Source organism: Fundulus heteroclitus, chromosome 20, assembly GCF_011125445.2.
Source record: "Fundulus heteroclitus isolate FHET01 chromosome 20, MU-UCD_Fhet_4.1, whole genome shotgun sequence".
NCBI lineage: Eukaryota > Metazoa > Chordata > Actinopteri > Cyprinodontiformes > Fundulidae > Fundulus > Fundulus heteroclitus.
Genome location: NC_046380.1, coordinates 21,304,800 through 21,328,296, shown reverse-complemented (window position 1 = coordinate 21,328,296; position 23,497 = coordinate 21,304,800). Strand labels below are relative to the sequence as shown.

General features: G+C 37.6%; 1 protein-coding gene across 3 annotated transcripts in view; it reads right to left on the bottom strand.

The window, feature by feature from the left end:
• The window catches only part of bsnb (bassoon (presynaptic cytomatrix protein) b), a 140,859-nt gene that overhangs the window by 112,698 nt on the left and 4,664 nt on the right, over window positions 1-23,497 (bottom strand). For all 3 annotated transcript variants that reach the window (XR_004933603.1, XR_004933604.1, XM_036152224.1), the window contains exon 2: window positions 12,245-12,635. Coding sequence is in view for 1 of the 3 variants with exons in the window: in XM_036152224.1 (XP_036008117.1) it covers window positions 12,245-12,635 (391 nt within the window). In the remaining 2 variants the exon portion in view is untranslated. The remainder of the gene's footprint in view (window positions 1-12,244; window positions 12,636-23,497) is intronic.

Below are 23,497 nucleotides of genomic sequence, written 5' to 3'. Positions count from 1 at the left end.
GCCCAATTTCAGTTGGAAAAAGTCAGGGAGCAACTCTTATAGTTGAGGGAAGCTAAGCTCTACAAAAAAGCTTTCTCTTCCTCAAACTGAAAAATATCCAAGCACTTTTAATACTTTCAGCAAAACATATTTAAATGTTTGTATGTCATCAAACATCTTTGAGAGACAGTTTTATACTTTGCTGCTGCCTTTTCAGCTGATAGATTTCAGAGTCTCAACTCGTTGGATGGTCTCTGGCTACTTAAAGCTGATCATCTCCAAATTATTGTGCATTTCCCAAACAAAAACAGGACAAGACAGAAGAAAATATATTTAAAACATCGACTCACTTTTCCTTTTAGAGATAAGTGAAGAAATAGTTTAAGTCAGAAGTTTACATACACTTATCATGTGCATTAGTGACCTGTTGATATTTATCTTTTTTTTTTACATATATGAACAATAAAAATTTTCAGACCAGAATATAATTATTATACAACTTTACAAAAGCAATTAATTTTGAAAACCAGTACTGGCTGCACACACCCACAAGGTCCTGGCACAATTGTCCGGTTGAATAGTTTTACCACTTTTTACATGATAAATAGTAGAGTCCATTATTAATTGGTTGGTCTCACGGCATGGACCAGTCTTTATGGAACAGTGCATACATTATCAATAGCATTGAGGCTGGGGGTATTTCAAAGGTTTATTGTTAGCCTGCTTTATCCATTCTGATAATGCTTTTGATGTATGTTTTGATTGTTGTCCTAATGGAGTGCTCAGTTGTGTCACGGTTTTGTTGATCCAAATTGTCAACCTCTAAAGAAAGGAAGTAGGAGAGAATGTTTATGAACAGCCCATGACCTGCCAAGGATCAAGACAATTACCTGGAAGATGTCTGGATACCAGTGCCACTGTCCACCCTGCGGTCAGTTTAACTTAAACACAGCTTGAGAAGGTGTCAATCAAGAAAGAAGCCCTTACTCTAAATTTGACACGACTGAAATAGGTAGCTGCCTGCATGAGTAAGGCAATTGTCTTCTGGAGACAAAGACCAAGCTACCGTCACACCTGTTTGGTTTAGAAGCAAGTCAACAAGTAAAATGTTTATACGCCTAAATATGACAACATGTAAGAATAAAATATCAATGCTAATCACTGACTTAAAATTTATAGGATTGTTAAAGTATTTTAAGATGGCTGGCATTCAGTTTTTGATTGGAGCCCAATGTAGAAGAGTTCCTGCATCTGCATTTGAAAAGCAGAGATCACTGTGACTGTCTGATGTGTGTTAAACACTGACAACTAATAATTACTCTGCATGTCCCTCCAACTCTTTTGGAGATGTAATATGACATAAAGCATCTTTAACTTTTCTGTATCTGCTCCCGTTATTTTACATTTCTAACAATGATTGATTAATCTGAATTGAAATAAATCTTCAAATTTCAGGGTTTGTAACCATAAATTATACCCAAAAAGGTGGTAAAATGCTATGAAAATCTACAGGGGAATAGCAAGGATACATTTTTTCAGCTCATCACTACGATTCATCCTGCATGAGGAGACATGTTATAGCTCTTTTTACCATCTTAATGTGCCGTAAGTCTGACATGTCTTCACCATGCCTGTGCTACCTCAGTTTCAGCCTTGCTCCAGACAAACTATTCTGACATTTGCAGCCTTAAATCCAAGCAAAGTGCTGCCTCCCACTTTCATCACAATATGACTTTATCTGCCTTGGTTCTCTTCAATAGGTGGCAAAGAGGACTGTGCCTGGGAGCTGTACAGAAATGGATGTGTGTAAGGGGGTTAAAAAAGACATTGCATGCCCTCTAACTTCATCACTGATCATTTTAAAGGTTGATAAAGCTCAGCTCACAGTGCAGCTGTTGAGCTTAACTTTTATATTATGTGATCATATCAGACCACCTCAAGGTTATATCATCTGAATGTTAGCTGTTTAAAGACAAGAGGTAAAAAATGGCTTAGGGTTGCTTTCAGTAAAAGCAAGGGGCGGCATGCTGAAGTACGCATCACATTTATTGGTACGCAAAAAAAAAAAAATCAGTAAAAAGCCTTAAAATAAATTATTCCTTAATTGCAGTAGGATAAACACACAGTAAACGATTGACTGCAGTTCTCTACCAGTGAACTCTAGAGATTTCTTTCTTCTTTCTTTTTACCTTTCTAATGGATCCCTGTAAATGGGGACATCTTGGATCCGGATCTTGGATCCGGCCTCATTTGTCACAATTCCGGTTATTTCAAACGTATTTGAATTATTGCTCTGACCGTAGATATGGTCAAGTTTTATTAGAGTGAACACTCTGGCATGTTCTTTTGCTTTTTCACATTTTTGAGGAGTGGCCGAAAGAAATGGGTGGAAGTGTCACATCATATTTTTTACAGCAGAGAAACATAAGGTAATGGTATCAATTAAAAGTTCCTAAACACTCTAATCAACGTGAAAGAAATAAAGTATACATTTCAGGAATTGCTGTGGTTACATTGGTTTTGCACAGATTACTATTTTTTTAATTATTTTAACAAAGCATTTACTTTTTTTCTTACTGAATAGGTGTACTCAGACTAAATGTTGGATTCCCTTTTTTAGCATAACATGGTGCTACTACAGTGAAAGATTTTTGTTGTATGGCTTTATACATATTTAACATACAAGGGTGTGAACAGATGTGAAAGGGCTGTATTTTGTGATTGTTCTGTGGTCTCACAACAGAAATTTCTGACCCTTGTTTTGTTAGTAGTAATAATTACGTATTACAATAGTAATAACTTTTAAATTAGAAAAGCTGGTTCTAGAGGTGCAGTTTATGTGCAAAGAAGGGAGTAATTAAAGACATGGATGATCTTTATTCATATTTTGTGTCTAAACACATTCTAGAGGCGGTGCTGGCACGACATTCCAGTAGTCCTAAATTAAATCATAGCTTTTGCTTTGCTCGCTAAAGCAAAGCATGTTTGAATACGTCTGCCACCTATTTGAACTATTTTGTGCAGGAAAGGAGAATCAGTGGGCCTGTGTTTGTTAAAACCAAGCCTCAGCTTGTTGGATTGTTGGGTGTAAAAGGGATTAAAAGAAGACCTCCAAGGTCTCCTTTACATTTCAAAACTGAACTATCATAACTTATTCTGTTTATTTTTTTTATATTTCATTTTTGCATTTATGTGTTTTGTGAGTGACATCATCCCCATTAAGGACAAGCAACTGGCCCTGTGCAAAAATTAGTCGTCTTATTTGTTTGCACACTTTGTGCTCTCTATTTTTCCCAGGTGCTGAATCGCTGTAGAGTTGCTCTGCCGTGTTATAAACACCGCTGCCATTATGGTTAATTTATGATGATGGTTTTCTCTCCTTTTCTGTCTCCTCCTGCTGCCACACAGCTTTTTCACACTGCTCTCTCCTTTCAGCTGTGGCTTCTCAGGACCGGGCCATTGCCGCAGACAGAAGGAGGGTAGGCTCTATAAATAGAAATTGGACCAATTATAAAGCAGATGTTCTCCTGTATGATGGTGGGAGAGCAGCGTCTGGGGAGTGTCTGTGGTATTTTCACAATCTCTCCCTCTGTGCTCATGTTCTCTGTTGTTTGAAGCCTGTCTTCAGTCGGCCTAGCCTTTCCAAATCTCTAGCTTCCTGCACTCCAAAAACGATGTTCTTTATAACTTCTTTGCAACTACTTTAAAAAAAACACTGAGCATATGCATTTCATTTCCAAGTTATCTCCTGCAGAAGATTATCACGTGTGAACAGAAGTCAACTGCATGATTGCTTGCAGGTCTCAATTGTCAGACTAAATCTGTAAATAAAACTTCCTTTCAGCTTGACTGACAGCCCCGTAACACACTGTGACATATGACGTCCATTTGTTGCTCGCTGTTTACATCTGAGCTGCATTACAGTCATTAAGTTGCTTGACACCACACCAACTTATATTTCGAGAACATTCTTCTCGCATCTCCCATGCAACTAAATAAAAAAGGGTAGTTTTATAGTGCTTTCATTGAAAAGGGGATATATAAATATTTTTAAAACCACAAATAAAATATGTATGCTTAATAGGGGGTTAGGGGGAAAATATGTGCGTTTTTGGTAAAAATAATTACTTTACCTAAGTTGTTAGACGGTAGGGACGAAACAGAATAAGAAAAACAATTATATTATATATTTGCATATTTACTTGCACAGTTGAGAATAACCTAAGCTGTATGCTTTTGGAAGGAACGTGTTAATTATACAGTACAACTGTACTGTAAAATGCTTTAAATTGACTTTTCTTTTTTTTTTTTAAATCATTGCCTCAAAAAAAATGTGAACTTAAAAAATGTTAGTATGTGTAAGTTGTACACATAAAGTTTGCACAACTCTATGAACTTAATCATTTTGAGTAGACTTAAGCTTGTTTTGGGGAAACAGCCTTTAGAACGCAACTGCTTGCAGGGAGCAACTCGTCTGGATCCTAAGCTACGATTAATCATGTTAAGCTACCGCACTCGGTCCGTTCCACTTGACCAAATTGATATCTTAGCAATCAACAACCAGCAGATCTCAGTGCTCGACTAGGAAATCATGTATTCTGTAACACTGAATACATCCCATTAATCGCAAAAGCAACCTCACTCTTGGTTGTGTCTGGCCAAACCCATGGCCAAAAAAAATCAACAAATAAGGTTAAACTGATCTGCACAACTCTCCACCTCAAATGCTTAATTCTTGTGTATGGACTCAACTTAAATAATCAAAGTTAGCAAGCAACAGTTTACAGCACTTATTTGAAATGAGTATAAACAACAAGTTGATGAGAATTGAGTTCTGCTCACTTGAAGTCTTTAATTAAACTGAATGTTGTGTTTCAGTGTTTAACAGACAGGAGTGCATAGCAGAGATTTAAACCAGGGTCATATCTTTCCTACAGGGCTGCAATGGTATCATCACACCAGTATACTACCCATTTTCTGATATTTCCTTTTTTATGCAAACATCTCAGATCTAGGATCAACTCTATCTAGTCATGATTTTACTAGTTACGTTTCTTCTAAATTGAAGTTATATTTACATTTAATGGTTTCCCGGCCTGAATCTGTGTGAGAATCTGTGGAGAGAGCTAAAGATTAGGGTGATGAGCTCATCACCAATGATAAAATCATCCAGATACCAGGGGAAACATGCAAAAAGCTAATCGGTATTTATAAGAAGGGTTTGATTGTTGTCGTGCTAATATTTATTTTCAATTGATTATTGAGAGTAGAATAATCTTTTTTCAACATGTCCTTTTCTATTAAATGTAAATAAAGCAGGTAAACACTGTTAGCTTGTTTGGTTATCTTTTGACAGATTTCTGTCTCATTTCCTATCAGAAACAAACTTCTTGACAGAATGAAAACAGTTGTAATGCCAACGGTATGAGTAATTCTGTGTTTAAATAGGGCTTCCAACTACATTTTACTGAGTGTATTTAGATGGGGACACAATATGTTGCTTTTTGAAACCTGTTATCCTTCTTCATGTTGTCAGAATGGTTGTTTTCAAGTTATTTCTTGATTCTGAAGACCTTTCAGTTATCAGGGCTGCATGTCACCACCAGAAACGAACTCAGCTTTCCCAGAAATGTGGTTAATCAAAGTTGTTATACACAGACATGGGAGATGATTACTTTTTTCCATAGGGCGAGACTAATTTGGACAGGTTTTGTCCCTTAATATATGAAATCATCATTTCAAAAGTAGATTTCAGGGTTAGGGTTGCCTCTGACACAGCACAAAAAACAAGAAATATCTACTCAAAGTATTTGGTTACATAAAAAAAGATCTCTTACAACGCAAGGCATGTTCTCTGACTAAACATGTCAACAAGTGAGTAATCCCAGCATGAGTAAATGTCACAGATGTCCTTGAAAGTCCAGAGAGTTTATGCATTTTATTACTATCAGGGAAGACTATTAAAAAGTTATTTATGACCTTGAACAACTAAATCCTAAATATTTGGGATCAAGAGGATTTGCATGCCTGCTCTGGATGACCTTTTCAGCATAGCTATCTAGGCCAGCCGCCATCGGTACAGTCACAGTTCCAGTCATCATTATCCCTGATATCATCATCACCTTGATCTGCCCATAATCAATTTCCCTTCTAAGCGATAAGGCGTATTTTAGATGGGCTGCAGTGAAGCCGAAGCCCAGTCCATGTTAACTAGGTTATGAGGGTAAATCTTCAGGTCTCCAGAGGCCGAGTGCTTTCCCTCAATGTCTCTCTTCCTGTCAGCATCTGTCCAGCTCACCGAGGCTAAGCTGAAAAGTACCCACCTCCGTTGTTCTCTTTACTCCCTCGCTCTCATTCACTCCCTGCCACAATCGTTTCTTCGCTCTCCGTCTCCGCTTTGGTCCATGTGTATTTTTTTTTCTTCTCATCCTTCCATTTCATTCGCCTTTCTTTTCTTTTCCTCTAACAATGGCCGCCTGCCGAGTTATGCTACACTCATGCATGAAGGCATTCAAGCCTAAATACAGCCATTACCCATTATGTTTACATCAATGCTGCGTTTGCTCGAAAAAATAATAATTTACTTTCGATAACTTGGTACGTAATAAGCCTGCGGCAGCTCTCTTAGCCAGCAGGCCAGCTTAACAAATGCTGCATTGTTGCAGTTGTGCCACATGACTCATTGAAGTTGACGTGAAACTTTGTGACAGATGACACAGCCACACTTGATTCACAGTAACACTGAGGCATGGCCTAATTCAGATTAGGAAAGTGATTTATTTTAGGATCAAGGCAAAGGGCTTTCTCAGCTACCTGTTCATTGAAATAAATGTTTAGATGGACTTAATTGATTGTTAATGAGGGGGGAGATATGTTGAGTTGTCCTCACAAAAGTCGTGTTAAGTGTTCCTAAAGAAAACTATCAGGCTTGTATAGAGGATGGACATTTTACTGGCAACTGTGGTAAAGACTAATAAAGTGTTAAAATAGATAAGCTTTTCCAGGTTGTCCTTATATAACCCAGGTTTAAAAATATAGTCAAAAATATTTTGATATTAAGTTACTAATTTCACAATAGAAATAGATATGGGTAAAAAGCATGGAAATAAGCTCATGAATGTTAAAAGGAGTGATAAAAAGTAATAAAAAGGAGCAATCTATGTTTTATGGTGTTTTTAATGCTGAGCTTAGCAACAAATAGCTGTGTAGTCTGGTATCATATCAGTCAATAAGGGTAAACGTCAATGTCAAGAGTGCTGGGTACTTCCGTCACGCTGCTCAAATACTCTCAGACACTGACAGAGAGAATCCTATGCCAGTGGTTGTTGGCTAAAGAGGCATTCCCACTTTCTACTTTGAAATATCTGGATATTGATATTGAAATGACTATGAAAGCTGTGAGCCCTGAAGCTGGGGAACCTCGTAGCTCTGCTAGCACATGTTGTGTTGTCTTCCATTGATCGGGATTTTTGGACGGGTCTAAATAACTTTCATCTTGAAGAAAGGACCTTCTTTCCAATACTGGATGGCGAGCCACCCAAATTTAACCAGTATTCTGCCACCCAGCTGATTGCAAACTCTGTGACATCAAAAAGACATTGAATAGGATAGAAAAAGAATTAAAGCAGCATTGCGCATTTTTAAAGTAATTTTTTCACATACATGCCCTTACAATTGTATTCTCTGGGCGTGCATGTGGGTGCACTCTTGTTCACCTGGCTAGTTTGTTGAGTCTCCGCCGTAATCAATTCATTAGAGAGATGGGCTAACTTCAACATAACTTTCTTACCTCAGAAGACATCGCCCCGCTAAACAAAAGACCTGTGCAGCTGCAGCAGCACATGTTTTTTCTCTTCTATCATGTGTGCACAACACTGTTTTTTTTTCTACTTGCCACCTGAAGGGGCAAAATTCTATATAAACTCTGAAACTTAAACTATGCTCCTTCAGATTTGACAATGGTGTCTATTTTATTGTGTTCATTAAAGCATGCTATTTTGTATCTAACTCTTTTTTCTTCATCCTGTGTTTGTGAGCTCTGTTGTTACTCACCTCAGGCTCATACAAATCTAAAAATGTATTATTTGGTCCAGGTATCCTTGCTCTGGTAGTACAGGTAAAGCTACAGTAGCTACTGCCATAGCTAAATACTACAGATAGGTTATTAGAATCCCAAGTGCCACACTTAGGATACTTTATTGAGCCTTGAAGGTGTTTCACCTAAAAACATGGAGGTTTTTTTTGGTTAACAACATAGCAGTCAGTTCCTGTGCTGGATATCTAATTAAGGCTACAGTCTCTTGGCTACTTGGCCAAGTCATATGCAGACATCTTGGCAGTTCTTTTGGGTTATTTAGAGACATCTCCCTATAGTTTTCTTTCAGAATTCAGGCTGAAATCTTTAGCTTGGTACTTCTACAGGGCTTGTATTTATTTGCTTAAGTATAATCTCACAATGTAAAAAATATCCAGCCTTTAAAGGAACTATGCCTGAATTATTTTTTGTCTGGTTAAGACAAATGTGTTTTACACAACATATTATGAGTTAAAAGATGCAATTTGATAATAAGAATTGACTAACTGTACAATTGAGCAAATCCAAGCATTTGTTTTAGAAGAAATAAGCGGCAAACTGGGGACAACCCAGGACGACTTTGTCTGCCAATGGCACAACGAGGTGCAGGACCGTTGCTAAGCAGCAGCTCCTCCAGCGTTTGCACAACAGGGTGTGTAAACAGAACAGCATGGCCTGCATGTAAGTTCTGGCAATTCCCATAAGAAAATATGATGCCTTAGAAGTAGCCATTTATGACAAATTAAAACGAAGAAAAGTCCTTCAATGAAGCCTTGTTTCCCCCAAAGGATTGTGTGCAATGCTTGAGGCGCATGTTTAGTCTATTGCATCACAGGGTTTCTCATTGGAAAAAAACAGTTGGGAGTGAAGCTTGCGATTCAAACTAAACTATTTCACTACTTCAAACTTATATCACTCATGGTTCGAATATGTGCTGAATCAGGTATAGTTCCTTTAATTTGAGTAAATTTACTCGGTGTTGCGAAAGTCCCAAATTAAGAGCTAATTGTTTTGTACAAAATTACTGATGCCAAGATTAGCATCATCTCTAACAATTTATCAATGTATTTAAAATTAACTCATACTTTGCATTTTTTAACTTTATTATTGGAATTCAAGACTTCTTTGTTTCCCAGGATTATAAATATCATGGGACACAGGAGATACATTTATCTTAGGTAGTCTGAAAAGACCCTGTTCACAGTCTCCTTGACATTACGCCCTTCCCCTGCTCCCTGTGCTGCACAGGTAATCAAGGTCAGAGCAGTTACACCTGCAGTGGCTTTAATTAATTGGAATCGCTGCCCCTGGAAGGAGCACTACATATTCCAGGGTTTCCCAGTGTGTAACTGCCAGATTCTTGAAAGCCTTTGTGTGAGTAGACCATCCAACGTTCCTTCCTGATCTTGACCTGTCTCGTTCCTGTTATTTCTCCTGCATGTCTTGTCCCTGTTCGAGTCTCCCATTGGCTTCTGCTTTCTGGACATTGACTTCCTGCCTTGCATCTCGACCAAGCCTGCCTGCCTCTGCCCTTGCCTGGATTCTCCTGCTTCTTGTGAATGACCCAAGCCTAAACCTCGGCCCTGTTTCCCAATTCTGCCCCTGTTTGGAAACCTCTGTTCGGAGTGTGCCCCCCGTTACCGATTCTCTTGCTTAGGTCCCGGATTCGCCACTAGCCTCGCCCCTTCTGGAAACCTATGCCTAGGACTGACTCACTGTGCGAGACACCAGAACTGACAACGTTTTCCCTGGCAGCCTTTACCCTGCAAACTAACGATCAGTCAGTCTGTGATCCGAATCACCCAGACAGAGCCACTAGGATCAATCATCAGAGCCAATGAAACCTCCTGGCATCTGAAAAGGCTAGTGGCTTTAATTCAAGCACTATCACTTCCACTGAGTTGTTCTCTGCCACTAACCCTGCTCTTCTCTCCATAATGGTTCCAGTGTGTGCTCCAGTCAGTTCCTGTTCCAGCAACACCAGTTAATTATTAATAAACCTTTTAAAACGTTAAATATCTGTTTTGCCTGAATAATCGGTCCTCCAGATTCTGTTGGTGCACTATACAATTTATCAAGATGTTTGTTGATCTTAATAATATCTCTACAATGAAATGCTATCCTACTCCAAATTAAAATCACCCAATGCAGCAACCTGGGTATCTGTTTCAAACAAGATTATAAAAGACTGCACTGTTTGTTTGGATCACATCTGAATGACTGAATTTGAATGTTCTCCATGATTCAAATATGTTTTTATATATTTATGTAGATAAACTGGATCTGTGCCTTGAGATTATGTTTGATGAGAACTATTGCAGCAATGATCCCGTAACATCATTACTTGATCCAATGCTACAATATGCAGCAGCTCTGTCTGCACTGATGATGATTCACTTATCTTGGCATGGTGAATGATATGTGGTGAAAAGGTCAAATGACTTAGATCCGGGTCTGGGGCCTTTTTTGTGAATAATTTAGTTATTAATTATATGACTACTTGAAACCTCTCAAAGACTGTATAGAGAGTTGAACTCTCCTCAGGTAATTGTTTAGCATGGAGAAAAAAAAGAAAAAGAAAGGCTTTAAAGACAAAACTACCTTACAGTGTCAATTTTACTCACCTCATCCCAGAAGATATGAAACATACAAAATGTGAGTGTACATGACACATAATTCACAGACTTTATCTCCATGATATAGTGATTTTAACAAAAATGCACTTTTGCACATTTATCCTAATGAAATTAGTTTTTAGATACAGCAAAATATATAGTAAGATAAGAAGCACTTTGACATCAGCCTATAGCTACCAAAATATCTACTTCCCTAAATGTACCCATATCTACAGTAGTCATAATAATTAAAAAGTTTAAAATGACTAAAACCGTGACAAAGAAGCCTGAGCGAGGATGCAGTTTATCTTGCCGCCCCACACAGTAATGGTGATAATAAGGGAGGTACCTAAAAACGTGAATCTCACTGTTAGAGAATTGCAGTATATTATTTGTATGAGATTCTGCTACAGCAACAAAAAGTGAATCTATTTGAACAATTTCTGAGCATTTTTAAAAGGGAGGCATGTTAAACACAAAAATAATCTTTTCTATTACCTTTATTAATTATACAACCTGATTAAACAAGGCTTGCCTTGTTTATCTCAAATTCTGTTATTTCCTGGTTTATGTACGTGAACCCGTTTCAAGACTTGCACATTATTTCAAAACAGAGCTAAGAAATCAAGGCAAATTGTTGCTAGAACAAAAGGTTCAGAGCTCTCAGCCAGCATGTAACTCTGATCTCACACGTCCCCTCTAGTTCAGCTGGTGCATCACAGACTGTGAAACAGTCAAAGCCAACTCAGCAACAATAGTCATCATCAAAACTGAACATCATGTCGTTGGTTAGAAAAATCTTTCCACATAATGAAAATTAAACCAAAGCGCCCCTTGGTTTAATACTCTCATACATTTAATATCATGTTAATATGCAGTTTGGACTGTTCGATAAAACTTCTAAAAAGCATACCATGCTAGAATAAAGGTGTTTTTAGCAAACTGCAGAAAGAACGGCAAAATGTTATTTTAAAAACTCAAAGGTTGTCAGATCATTCTATTGTAAACCATTTTAAATGTGCAACTACCCTGAAGAATGTCATGTAATGCAATTAACCAGTTTGATTATTTCCTATAAGTGGCTCACCAAACTAAAACACCCTCTAAGGATGACGCAAATTCAGAATTAGACTTCAGCACTTTTATCTAAATATGGCTGAGAAATTATTCCAAGTTTCGCTGCTGATTCTCTTACAACGAAACAACGCGGGTGACGTCCCGAGGAAGAAGAAATTCGAGTCATGGCCGCATGTCCTTTTCTAACTTAGACACACCCCTAAAGGGGATCGTGTCTCCTCATGCGATAACAGTAGAAAGAATTTGTCGCCATGTTGACGTTATCTGTTTTATTGTAAGTGTTATTCTTTGGGTGTCTTGAGCTGGCTAAGTGTAGGCATGCATCTAATACCACAACGAGAGCTGCTTCAGTAATAACTCCACGCAGCCTAATTCTAATTAAACTAACTTTAACGTCTAGCAAAAGGTAATAATATATTCTATGTATAAAAAAACACAAATAACAATAAAACAAGCTTAAAAAGGGAAAAGAAAAATCCTATAAATGGATACTGCCTACCTCTGTGAGGTGAGGGTTGGGGTTGAAGCCACACTGGGTGCACACCATGGAGCGACACTGAGTGCAGGTGTTGGAGTTAGGCTTGTCGTCTCCAGTGCCCATAAGGTCGGTGGTTTTGCAGACAGGACACAGTTTGCTGCTGGGCATCGGAGCAATTTGAGGCACAGAATAAGGGGAGGTTGGGACGCTTCCACGGTCCGGGGACACAGAAGGGGACCTTCCAGTTCTGCCGGCACCCAAGTCAACCTGCAGATTCTTCCTGGCCACATGTCCCTGGCCCTGGCCTCCTGGAGGCGCAGCATGTTGACTGGCATCGTGGGAGGCCAACCTGTCGCCTGTCCCGTGGGTGCTCTGCATTCCTGCTTTAGGCCCAGGGTCTGATGGAGGTGGTCTGGAAGAGAAGGGGAAGAAGCGAGTACCAAATAAGTTAGTGAGTGGAAATACCTTGCCAAGGATTCAAAAACAAAGAATATGATTTTAAAGTTCCTTGACACCTACTACTACAATTTCAGCTAAAGAAAGATGTTTTTGCTTTTTCAGTCTGAGTATTTCATTACCAGACTCATATTGATTGCAGTTCTCTAGAGAGGATTTCATAGCTGGTCTGTCAAAAGGCTATTTCCCAGCACTGATAATAAGTCTTTACTTCATTTGCGCTTCAGTGCTGTGTACTTTTCGATGGGCCTATGTGTGGGTTTCTTTGTTGCTGACCAACAAGCAGTACTGGGGCAATGGTTTTAATATTTTACTATTCACACTTTCATTTTATTAACAGTAAATCCATCATAGTCCAGGTAATTTAAAAAAATAATATCCTTGATTCCCATGCACAGACACTTACTTCTAAGTTACAGGACTAGTAGCCCTTTAAAAACAGAAAAACATATCAAAGTCAAACTTTTAACAAAAAAGGCTAACCTGACTCAAGGATATAATCAATAATGGATCTGATTTTAATGTTGAGAGCCACAAACAGAAATTAGTTAGATAGGAGTCAGGGTTTATACGTAGCCATGGTTTAGTTTAGCACATTTAGATGAAGCAGTTCGCCCTTGTACATTGATTTGTATATCCCACGCAAAAGTCAAAAAAAGGAAAAAAGTCTGTAAATCATGTAAAAATGCCAGAAAGCCCAAACAGAAATATAACATCTGCTTCATTTGATTCAGTGTAAATGAAGCAATGTCAGTAAAAAAAAAAAAAAAAAAAAAAACATCACTGAAGAAAATGGAAGGTAACTTGTGGATTAGTTGTGCATTTTAAGTAATGCAGCAGTGTAGCTCATTTGGTTAAGATAATATGCTTGCAACTGACAGGTCTTTTGCTCAATTCCCGCTTATCACAACAGAATTTTCTTTTATTCATCTGCCAGTCACCGCCACACAAGACGTCTACATTTGGACTTTAAGAAACTTATTAGCCAACTTTATTCTATTAAACATCAAGCATCCACTTTTAGACCACATAATCCCAAGACGCCTTTTGACAGCTTGGACATTGTTTGGACATATTTTTAAACCAAAAATGATTGCTGGGGTATTAATTAGGCTTGTGTCAGCATGCAGTGGCACTGCTGTGCACCGTAACCAGGCAGCTTTCTGGGGTGAGTGAGGGACGGATTGAGGAGGCCGGTGATAGAAGAATGGAGGAACGGTGACAGTTATTAAGGGTAAGAAGAAATTAGTGATTGAGGGGGATGATGGGCATAATTACATGAACTGACAAGAGCAAGTACAGTGAAAACCATTTCTGTTCAGACTGGCGACCTGTCCAGGGTGTACCCCGCCTCTCGCCCAGTGAACGCTGGAGATAGGCACCAGCACCCCCCGTGACCCCATGAGGGAGAAGCGATTTGGAAAATGGATGGATGGATGGATGTTTAATCAATGAAGATTTTATATTTGTATTTTAATACCTTTTTAACTACACCTTTCTAAATCATTTATTAATATTTTAGTTATCCATTTTAATACAGTTTACCCTATATGGTAAGGGTTTAGCAATATATCAAGTTGAAAGGACGAGACGATACACAGTATTGGGTTCACATGAACAAAAATAGATGAGATTTTAGAATACTGTTTATGGAAAATGAAAAATCCCAGTCATGTTTTCGAAATTAGAGCACAGGTTTCACAAATCCCAAACAGGATTTTAAATTGAATTAAATGTCTGGAGTGTCTCTGATGAAGTTGGATATCTTGGTCATGTGTTGACAGACCGCCTGTCAGATGATGAGGACGTTTACTGTCAGTGCCGTACGTTATATGTACAAGCTAATATTCTGTCACCAAGGTTCGGTGTGTGCTTTGATGAAGTTAAACTGAACTTGTTTCATATTGCACCTCTCTGTATATGGCACCCCTATGGTGGATCTACAAAAAAGCCAGCGTCCATAGGTTGCAAGTGGCTTATAATGACTGACTAAGACTTTGTTGAAAAAGCCTAGATGGACAAGTGCCAGTGAATTGTTTATGTCTGCAGGTGTAAGCTCATTGATGGCTGTTTTAAGACATTTTATGTACAAGTTTATTTGTCGATTGAATACATCGAACATTATGTTATGGACTCTTACACTGAATAGAGTGCCGTATGTTATGTTTCTGTGCTAACATGCAGCTCAGACTCATTAAAGAACTAAGAAATGAATCTTTACCACCAACAAATTACAACCTCAAATTCAGATGCCATATTCAATGTTAACCATTTTCCAAAAAGCTCATTTATCATTTATATCTATATCATCTAGGTTGTGTTTCTTCACAACTCTCCAAAATGCAACCTTACAAAACCTCTTATATGTTTATGTAACCAAGTGCTTAAAGGGAGCCTGATGAGCAGTCTTTGTCTTAGCTGACCCTGTCATCACATCAGGGCAACTCAAAAATTGTCTCTATGCCCAAAGAGATGTAGTTTTAGCTCATCGAACCAAAGGACATGCTTCCAGTATAAATACTCTTTCGAGGATGTCCTAAAATTGGCTAAGTCATTCACTGGCATCTTGACAGTATTTGGAGACATTCTGCTATTTTGTGAGCATCAGCTAACCTACAGCCACTGAACCCTTATCTGAAGCGCTTATACTATGTGTAAACAGAGAGAAAGTTTCACTGACCAACATCGGTTTCCACATCTTCTCACTAAAAAAGGGCAGCTCTTAAGAAGGCCAATAATTTTGAGTTAGGGGGGCTATTTTGGGGATTTTGTGGAATTATGTCATTGTTGGGACTTAAATAAGATAATCAAATCATCCCCTATAAGCATAGGACATTTAAAAAAATCTATGACAAAAATCCTTCACATTGTTATTTTTAATGAAAGTGTTTAAGCTGCGATGAAAAAGTGTAACAGTATTTTAAACTTTTCTCTCCCGCCCACTCAGACCTTAAGGCGTTAGAGCAAACCCTGAAATGTGAGCGGCAAACTTCCACTGTCATAACAACATATACCTTGCTTTGACAAGCCCGTCATCTTCAAAGACGGTCTCAGCAGCAGCTCGGCATCCAAACTAAGAGGAGTGTGATAATAAAGGGAGGACTAAAAGGGCTGAATCACATAACATGTTCACCATTGTGATTTATTGCCAGATGGGCCGAGCTGCTGCAGAACTCCAACCTTGGTCAACTCTTCTCAGGAGCCCAGTTTTCAAAGTTGTCAGCTCATCTGCACTGTTGGTCTGTTACATCTGAAAATCAACGCAACTGTTAACCGTCCAGGGCCAACCCCTCCCTTCAATCTCATCAGTTATGCACTCTGTACTTAAGGTGTGATTATAAATATTATGTGGCTGCTGTTCTCGCAAAGCACCAGGACGTTTCACTTAATAACCTCCACTTGAATAGAGCAGACATCGAGTCTCAAGTGATTTATGAAAAGCCTCTGGCTTTGCTTAATGACAGCAACAAAGAAAAAGTTGAAAGTGGAAAACACCTTCTTATAAGATCCCTTTAGATACGGGCAACTGGGAGTCCACCGAGAACAACTTATGGCCACTTGGCTAAGGCACAACAAATTGTCCGCTATATCACAAAGCGTGTAGAGAGCCATTTGTATAATGACAGCTCATTGTAACGGGAACACCGTGTAAAACCTATCATTGTAAAGCAGCAGAGAAATGCTTCCACCCTTCGCTGTGGCAGCAGTGCATTTAACAGGATCATGCTGTCATCTAAATTAAACTCATTAGCATCACACCTGCAGGGCAACATGAATCTTTAAAAGGAGTTCAACATTTTGGGGGAATACGTTCCAACAGTCCCATGAGTTAGATAAAACCATTTACTCCTCTCTCCTATTTGAACAGCAATAAGGGCAACCAGTCATGCATAGCCCAATGTGTCAACTGTGGAGAATCGTCTCACTGCACCGCTCCGGTATTGTGTTATAGAGTACCTTGCAAAAGTAATTTAACAAGTCTGGCATGCTCCCTTTACACTGGTACCTCTAAAGAAAATCTACCAAAAAACAAATTACTTAAAGAAATTACCTTTTTTTGTAGATAGAGTCGATCTGTGTTTAATTTCATCTCTGTATACATACAGCAGTTTTACAAATTTTTTTTTTTTCAAAACTTTCAAACTGCATCAAAAACATAAATGGGCACTCCATAAATCTGGCAAGCAAAAACAAATTGACGTTCACAGATTTTTAAAATCATGCGTACATGTTCTTCCACTTCACAATTAAGTGGTACCTTGTTTTGCTCTGTCACGTGAATCCCACATAAGATACATTTGATGTTTGAGGTTCTGATGTCACAAAATGTGAAAATATTCAAATGGTATGAATGCAAGGATGCCCTTGATAATTGGTTAACGAGAAGTTGGTGTCAACAAGTGGAAAAACGAGGAAGGGTGTCACGCACAATGTTTGCAACATATTCTCTGTCAAACCTTGCAAAACTTCACTACAATATCTAAGTAACTAATATTCTTTAAAATACATACTTTTAGTATGAATGTTGCCAACTTGGTAAGCTAATTTGGGAAGCATTTTATTCTCCACCAAAGGGAATTTTGAAAACATTTGGAAGAAAAAGGAGGAGTTAAGTTCATCTGAAATTTTATTTTTTTTTCAGATGAATCCCAAAGTGCACAAATAGGGCACCATCAAGCAGATGCTTATCTCAGTTTAGAACAAAGACAAGAAAAAAGGAGAGAAGGCTATTAATCTCATCTGTCACAATACACAGAACTGTGCAAAAGTCTCAATCCCCCTTCAAAGTTTTATATTTTACTTCCAAATAGCAAGCTTTTGATATTGTCCACTTTTTAAATAAATTTCAGTTTGGCACCTGACCATTGTGAGAGCAATTATTTTACTTTTCTTAAACAACCTGAATCTGACATCTGACATCTTTCACGCTTAACAAGACTTCTACACACAAAAATAAAATACTGTTATATCTAAAACAGACAACACAGCCAGGTACCAGTTTTAAATTGGTTTGTTATGTGCTTCATTACCTGCAACCTGTTTAATTAACAGTATATCTAATCTATGGAGCTATAGCTAATATATAGCTAATAATATAGAGAAGAATGTTAAATTCTTTGCTATTGTTAAAATGTTAAAAGAAAATAATTACTCATTAAGGTTGCAAAGACACTGTGTTTATTGCTCCTAAAGATTAAAAGTTAATGGATTTCTGGCAGAGTGGAATATGGCAAAATATCTTTATTATGTGTTGTGATTGTTTGCAAATCAAACAAATACATATTAAATTAACTCAAGAGGCCTAGCTCAATGTATGACTGTTGGATGCCTTTAAAATGGTGTTTTAGATCCAACAAGCTGATTTGTAGAGAGCTATTAGCTGAACCAATGTCACATGGTAGATCGAATAGCTAAAGGACGATCCCTGTCTCAGGTCTTTTCTGGATATGTTATGATGTCTGAAAGATATCTTTAAATACTGTTCCGCTGCAGCCGAGAGGTTTTTAGGTCTAGCACATGTTGTTCTCCAGTTACTAACTTTACACATTTTTAAACATATATTGCACAACATGTTATCATGATTGGCTCCAAGGACTGGACAAAAAACATCCATTAAAATACAACTGCAAAAAACTTGAAGCAGTAATGTGCACAAACAAGAAAGTCTGGCTCCTTGCAAAAAAAAAAAAAAAAAAAAAAAGCATTAGCAGATGTTTCAACTTTCCCAAGCATAGTAAATGGTTAGAGCAATATTTCCATGGGATTCCAAGAATATTGGCAGGTTATTGGTCCAGGACAGAAAATTAGGCTAATAATTAGTGGTACACGATATATGGGTATTAGCATTGGTATCAGCAAATAGTCATTATCTAACATATTGGTATTGGTTCTATAGATAAAACTGGGGCATGTAGCAACTGATGTTCATTCCCTTGTTGTTGTTTGTGTATGTGTTTCTAAAAGAGGATATAATATGGATAATAATCGCTTATCGGCCATAACCGCAATACAAGCATTGGATATCAATATCAGCAGAGGTGGATGAATCTGGATTCAGAAAGTAAAAACCCTGCCTGGCTGACCTTCATCTTGTTCACCTAACCAGGTGAGTTCAGTTCCTATCTATGCTGAGGACCAGGAAGTGCAAATGGTTGTAACTAATCTCTGGACTGACTTTTTACTTCCTGGATTTGGATTCCCCACCTCTGAATAATGGCCTAAATCTCCACATTGATGCATCCCTACTAATAATCATGCTTCCATCCTCTTAGGCAGTGCTGTACAGATTTTACACACACACACACACACACACACACACACACACACACACACACACACACACACACACACACACACATACACATATATATATATATATATATATATATATATATATATATATATATATATATATATATATATATATATATATATATATATAGCAGATGTAGGAAGCATCTTTTCCCTTTTCACCTTGTTTTCACCAAACTGGCTCACTTGTCATGAGCCCTATATGTTCCTGGGCAGTGTTTCCAGGTTGTTTTGTTCTTGTTTTGCTGTGTATCCTCAAGCTGCATGCTAACAAGCCAGCAGTGGGCATAATGAGCAACAGACAGTAGTGCTGGAAGATTCAAACAAGAAAAGTGGAACCAAACCAAGCACAGAAACCCAAAAAACACTTTTTATAGGAAAGAATGAAAAGTCTCCCTCGCTATTGCAACTGTTTTTTGCAGATATTATTTTCACATAAAGAGTACTTTGTTCAAGTTTTCATACTCCTTAAATCTTATTACACTTTGTCACATTACAATCACAAATGTCTATGTATAATGTATTTCACTACAATCTAATCAGTCATATGTACAGTATTACTCTTTTATTCCTCAAATGTGGTTTCCAGCCATCTTTTCACAGACCGTAATATGTTAATAAAAACAGAAATCTAAGCCTAAGATCGCCCGCTTTGAGAGTCCAGACAGCAAACTGTCTTGTTTGTTTTATTTAAATAAATAAATAAATAACACATATGTACTTTGCAGCAGTAAATATAATTGGATATGTGTGCATTAAACTTTAGTTGGATACTGTATATCTGTATCTGCTTCCTTTTATCTGAGAGGCTATGTGTTTCTTATTGATTTATACATATTTCCACTGTAAGCAAAACAGACAAATTAAGTCTTTGGATTGAAAAGGGATCCTGTGTGCTCCATTTAGTAATATTTAAAGGTCAAAGCAGAAACGTATCTCAGTAGCGAGCAGAAGAGAAGCGGCGTTCATTGTGAGCTTTAACATAAATACACGAGATTTAGTCGGCACCCTAAATCTGCTCGCCAAACATAACATCAACAGCTGGAATATTTGTTGTTTGCACATTCAGTGAATGTCACATCAGACAATGGCACTTTTTTACCCAGAGGGAAATACTTTCTGCTTCGTAATTTACCAGCAGGACAGATTTAATTTTGTCCTGCAAGGCATAGTGGAGACGTTAGACACCAAAGATCCCCCCCCCCCCCCCCCCCAAGGAAAATTTGGTCAGAATGAAGGAGAAAACATGAATGTGCTTTCTGTCTAAAAAATGTGCAACTGTGGTTGAAAAGAGAGGACTGAACAGCCGTCCACACGAAGGCATCAACTGATGTCAAAATGTGTGGGGGGACAAACTTGTTACTGTTCATCAAATGTCCTCACCAAGGCTGAATTTTAATGTCGTTATTAAGTTCAATTTACAGAGGCTGTAAGAATTAAGAATGTCATCTTTTATGATCTTTTTTTTAATATATATTGACCGGCTGACCTGAAACATCCATATGGACGTCAAACACAAAACAAATCAGTGTTTGACCAGAGACACTGCAAAACTCAGCACCAATATACCGCCATTTCAGTCATAGATAATAACAAAATAATTTTTTCATGTGTTGTTACATATCAGAAAGTATGCATCATTTATTACTGACTCTTGATTAACACTAAGTTGATAACAAAATTCAACACAGAAAGTTGAGGTTAAAGCTGTGGATACACTCATGAATGATTGACATAATGATTTGGTGTTTTCTCTGGATGGAGTGTTTAAAAAATACACAAATCCAAAAATGTGGTACCAAAGAACCATTCAAATAGATGATGAAATGTCCAATATTAATATGGCAATAATCAGGGTATGTGAGCATCTTACTGGCAATTTAATACTGGTTTTATTTATTTTTTCCTATTAGTCTAAAGTGGTAAACAAAAAAAATTTCTGACAAAACGCCACAAGAGAAAATAAAACTAATCATGTGAGTTTTACAAGATAGATAGAAGTGTTATCATGGTCTGCGTCAATCATCACCAAAATATAATATAATACATATATATATATATATATATATATATATATATATATATATATATATATATATATATATATATATATATATATATATATATATACGCACTTTTAATTTCTATAATTTCTAGAGGTAAATCGTTTTACTACTTAAATCAGAGGAGAAAATCTTGTTTTGTTTTTACTTAAACCGCAGACAGTGTAATGACAGTGTTAGGGATCAGTGGTAAGGTGCAGACCATCTGTGCACTTAGAAATAAATCCAGCATAACATTTGTGCAGACAAAATATTCAATATGCTGCATGAAAGATGATCAAGGTTCAGTCTAAGCCACAGCATTTTGCAACCATTTACAACTAAAAGATGTGCAATTAAAATTCCAGGAAGAAGCATAACGGTGATTATGAAGACTCCATAACCTTGTATAGCTTTTATATTATTTTTATCTCAATGAGCTGGTCATTGTCGGTACGTAGCCAATCTCTCATAAGTATTGTAGGTATTGATCTTTTGTTTGAACAGCATCATAAATAATAAGAAAGTAAAATTGTGTTTCAGGTTATTTGAGGAGGAACCATAAACATTCGGTATGTCAAGGCTATGCAGGCTGCAGTGCTCCTGGTGCTGAAAGTAAATTAATCATGAGGACGTACTGTCTGAGCATTACGTCTTTCAACATGAAGGTATCTATTATTAACACCGACTTCAGTAAATGTACTTTTGAATTGGTTCAAAAAGTATAAATGTTCCCAGCATGGGTTTAACAAATAGATTTTATCTACCGAAAATTCTCCACCCCTGCCACATGGTGACGAAAGGACTATTTCTTGCTCATGTATCTCCACACTATTAAAACTACTAACAAGTGAAAAGCATTGGTAATTACCTGTTTTAAGACAATTTTCTGCAAGATAAACCTGGGAATTAAGTGTCATGAAAAGTTGATAAATGTATACATGCATCACCCATAGTAGTGTTGCTGTAGATCACCCACGACTCCTCATGCAAACCAAACTCAAGGGAAACGCAAATGGGGAGAGCTAAGGTGTCTTGCAGCAGCTGCCGCTCATCAAATGTCACCTCTAATACACACTGGATGTGTGATGGCTGAGGATAGTTTTATCACAAGTGTCGATACTCCTAAGGATCGCCAGTTGACTAGATGCCACTGGTGTTGGGTCTTTGTTTCTATAAAAAACATAATGATTTTGTTGCACATCATGTTTTACTCTTTAATATGTTGTCCCTTAATAAAGTTTTAGTGGTAAACCGGAGCTGGTACTGGAGCTACATTCTTCACTGGTTGCATAAAGACACATAAAGAAGATTAGATCTGTTCCACGCTGTAATTTCATGAAAGAACATCTCTTCCAGTAAATGTTTGATGCTCCCTAAGTTATGTTCTGAATTTCTTCAGAAAATTAAAGTGAATGAAGACAGTCTTTCTACACACCTTAAATCACCATCTCAACTTCTAAACAACTTTTTTTAAACACCCAACATTTGTGCCAACCCTATTTAGAATCCTTACTGGCTGCTCTCTTGGTATTTCGCTTGTTTACAGTTAATGGCAGTTAAACCAATTCCAGATGTGATTTATCAACACCACCCAACAAAATAAAAACACCAACAGCACTTAAACATTCAGTGTAAAACAATAAAAGTGAGTGCTCCATGTTGTAAGATTACCCACGTTAACTTAAATGATAAGGGATATCAAAACTACAGATGCACCAATGAACCGGCCAGAGATCATAAGAGATCGGCCCATTTTCCCCTGATCACCTCTGACAGGCAAAACCCCGGAAAATATGATATTTCACCAACTATTCATACACCTCGACCCATTTTTTGGCAGTGCATTAAGCCGTGGAACGCCATTGATGTACTTTTTTTGAGTTTTGTAAAAAATCATCCAATGACAACTAGGAATATATGTTCATGAGAATCTCAAACTGTTACCTCTTTCAAGGAACCTGCTGCACATTTCTTTTGTTTTATTTGTTGCAGTCTTTTAGAAATGTTCTAGCAGATCAGTACCGCAGCAGCACACTGAGTGTGTTGCTGTAAACAGGAAATACTTGGAGCTTGTGTCAGAATGCTCTTCAGTAATGGTCAACATTGCGATGACTGTGCACTTAGAGAAAGCTGTTATGATAAGAGTAGAAAACAATTATTGTGGTGCTCACTGTAGCAAAGGGGCCGGCCAAATATCTTTGCAGAGGACTCCTTTAAGGGTTTGGATTTAGCTCTCTTACTGAGATTAAGTGCAACATAATTTGGTCAAAAACAAAGCCAATAAGTCCTGTGGATCTCGCTTTGGAGTAAGGTAATATAAAAGATATAATATCCTTATTCACATTACCAGGCAACTCATTTCAATTTAAATGAAAGTCTTCTATCAAGTCTAAAGCCAGACACTGTCTTATTGCTTCTGAAATGCTCACAGGTTCTTCATAAAGGAAAACGTTAAAGCCGG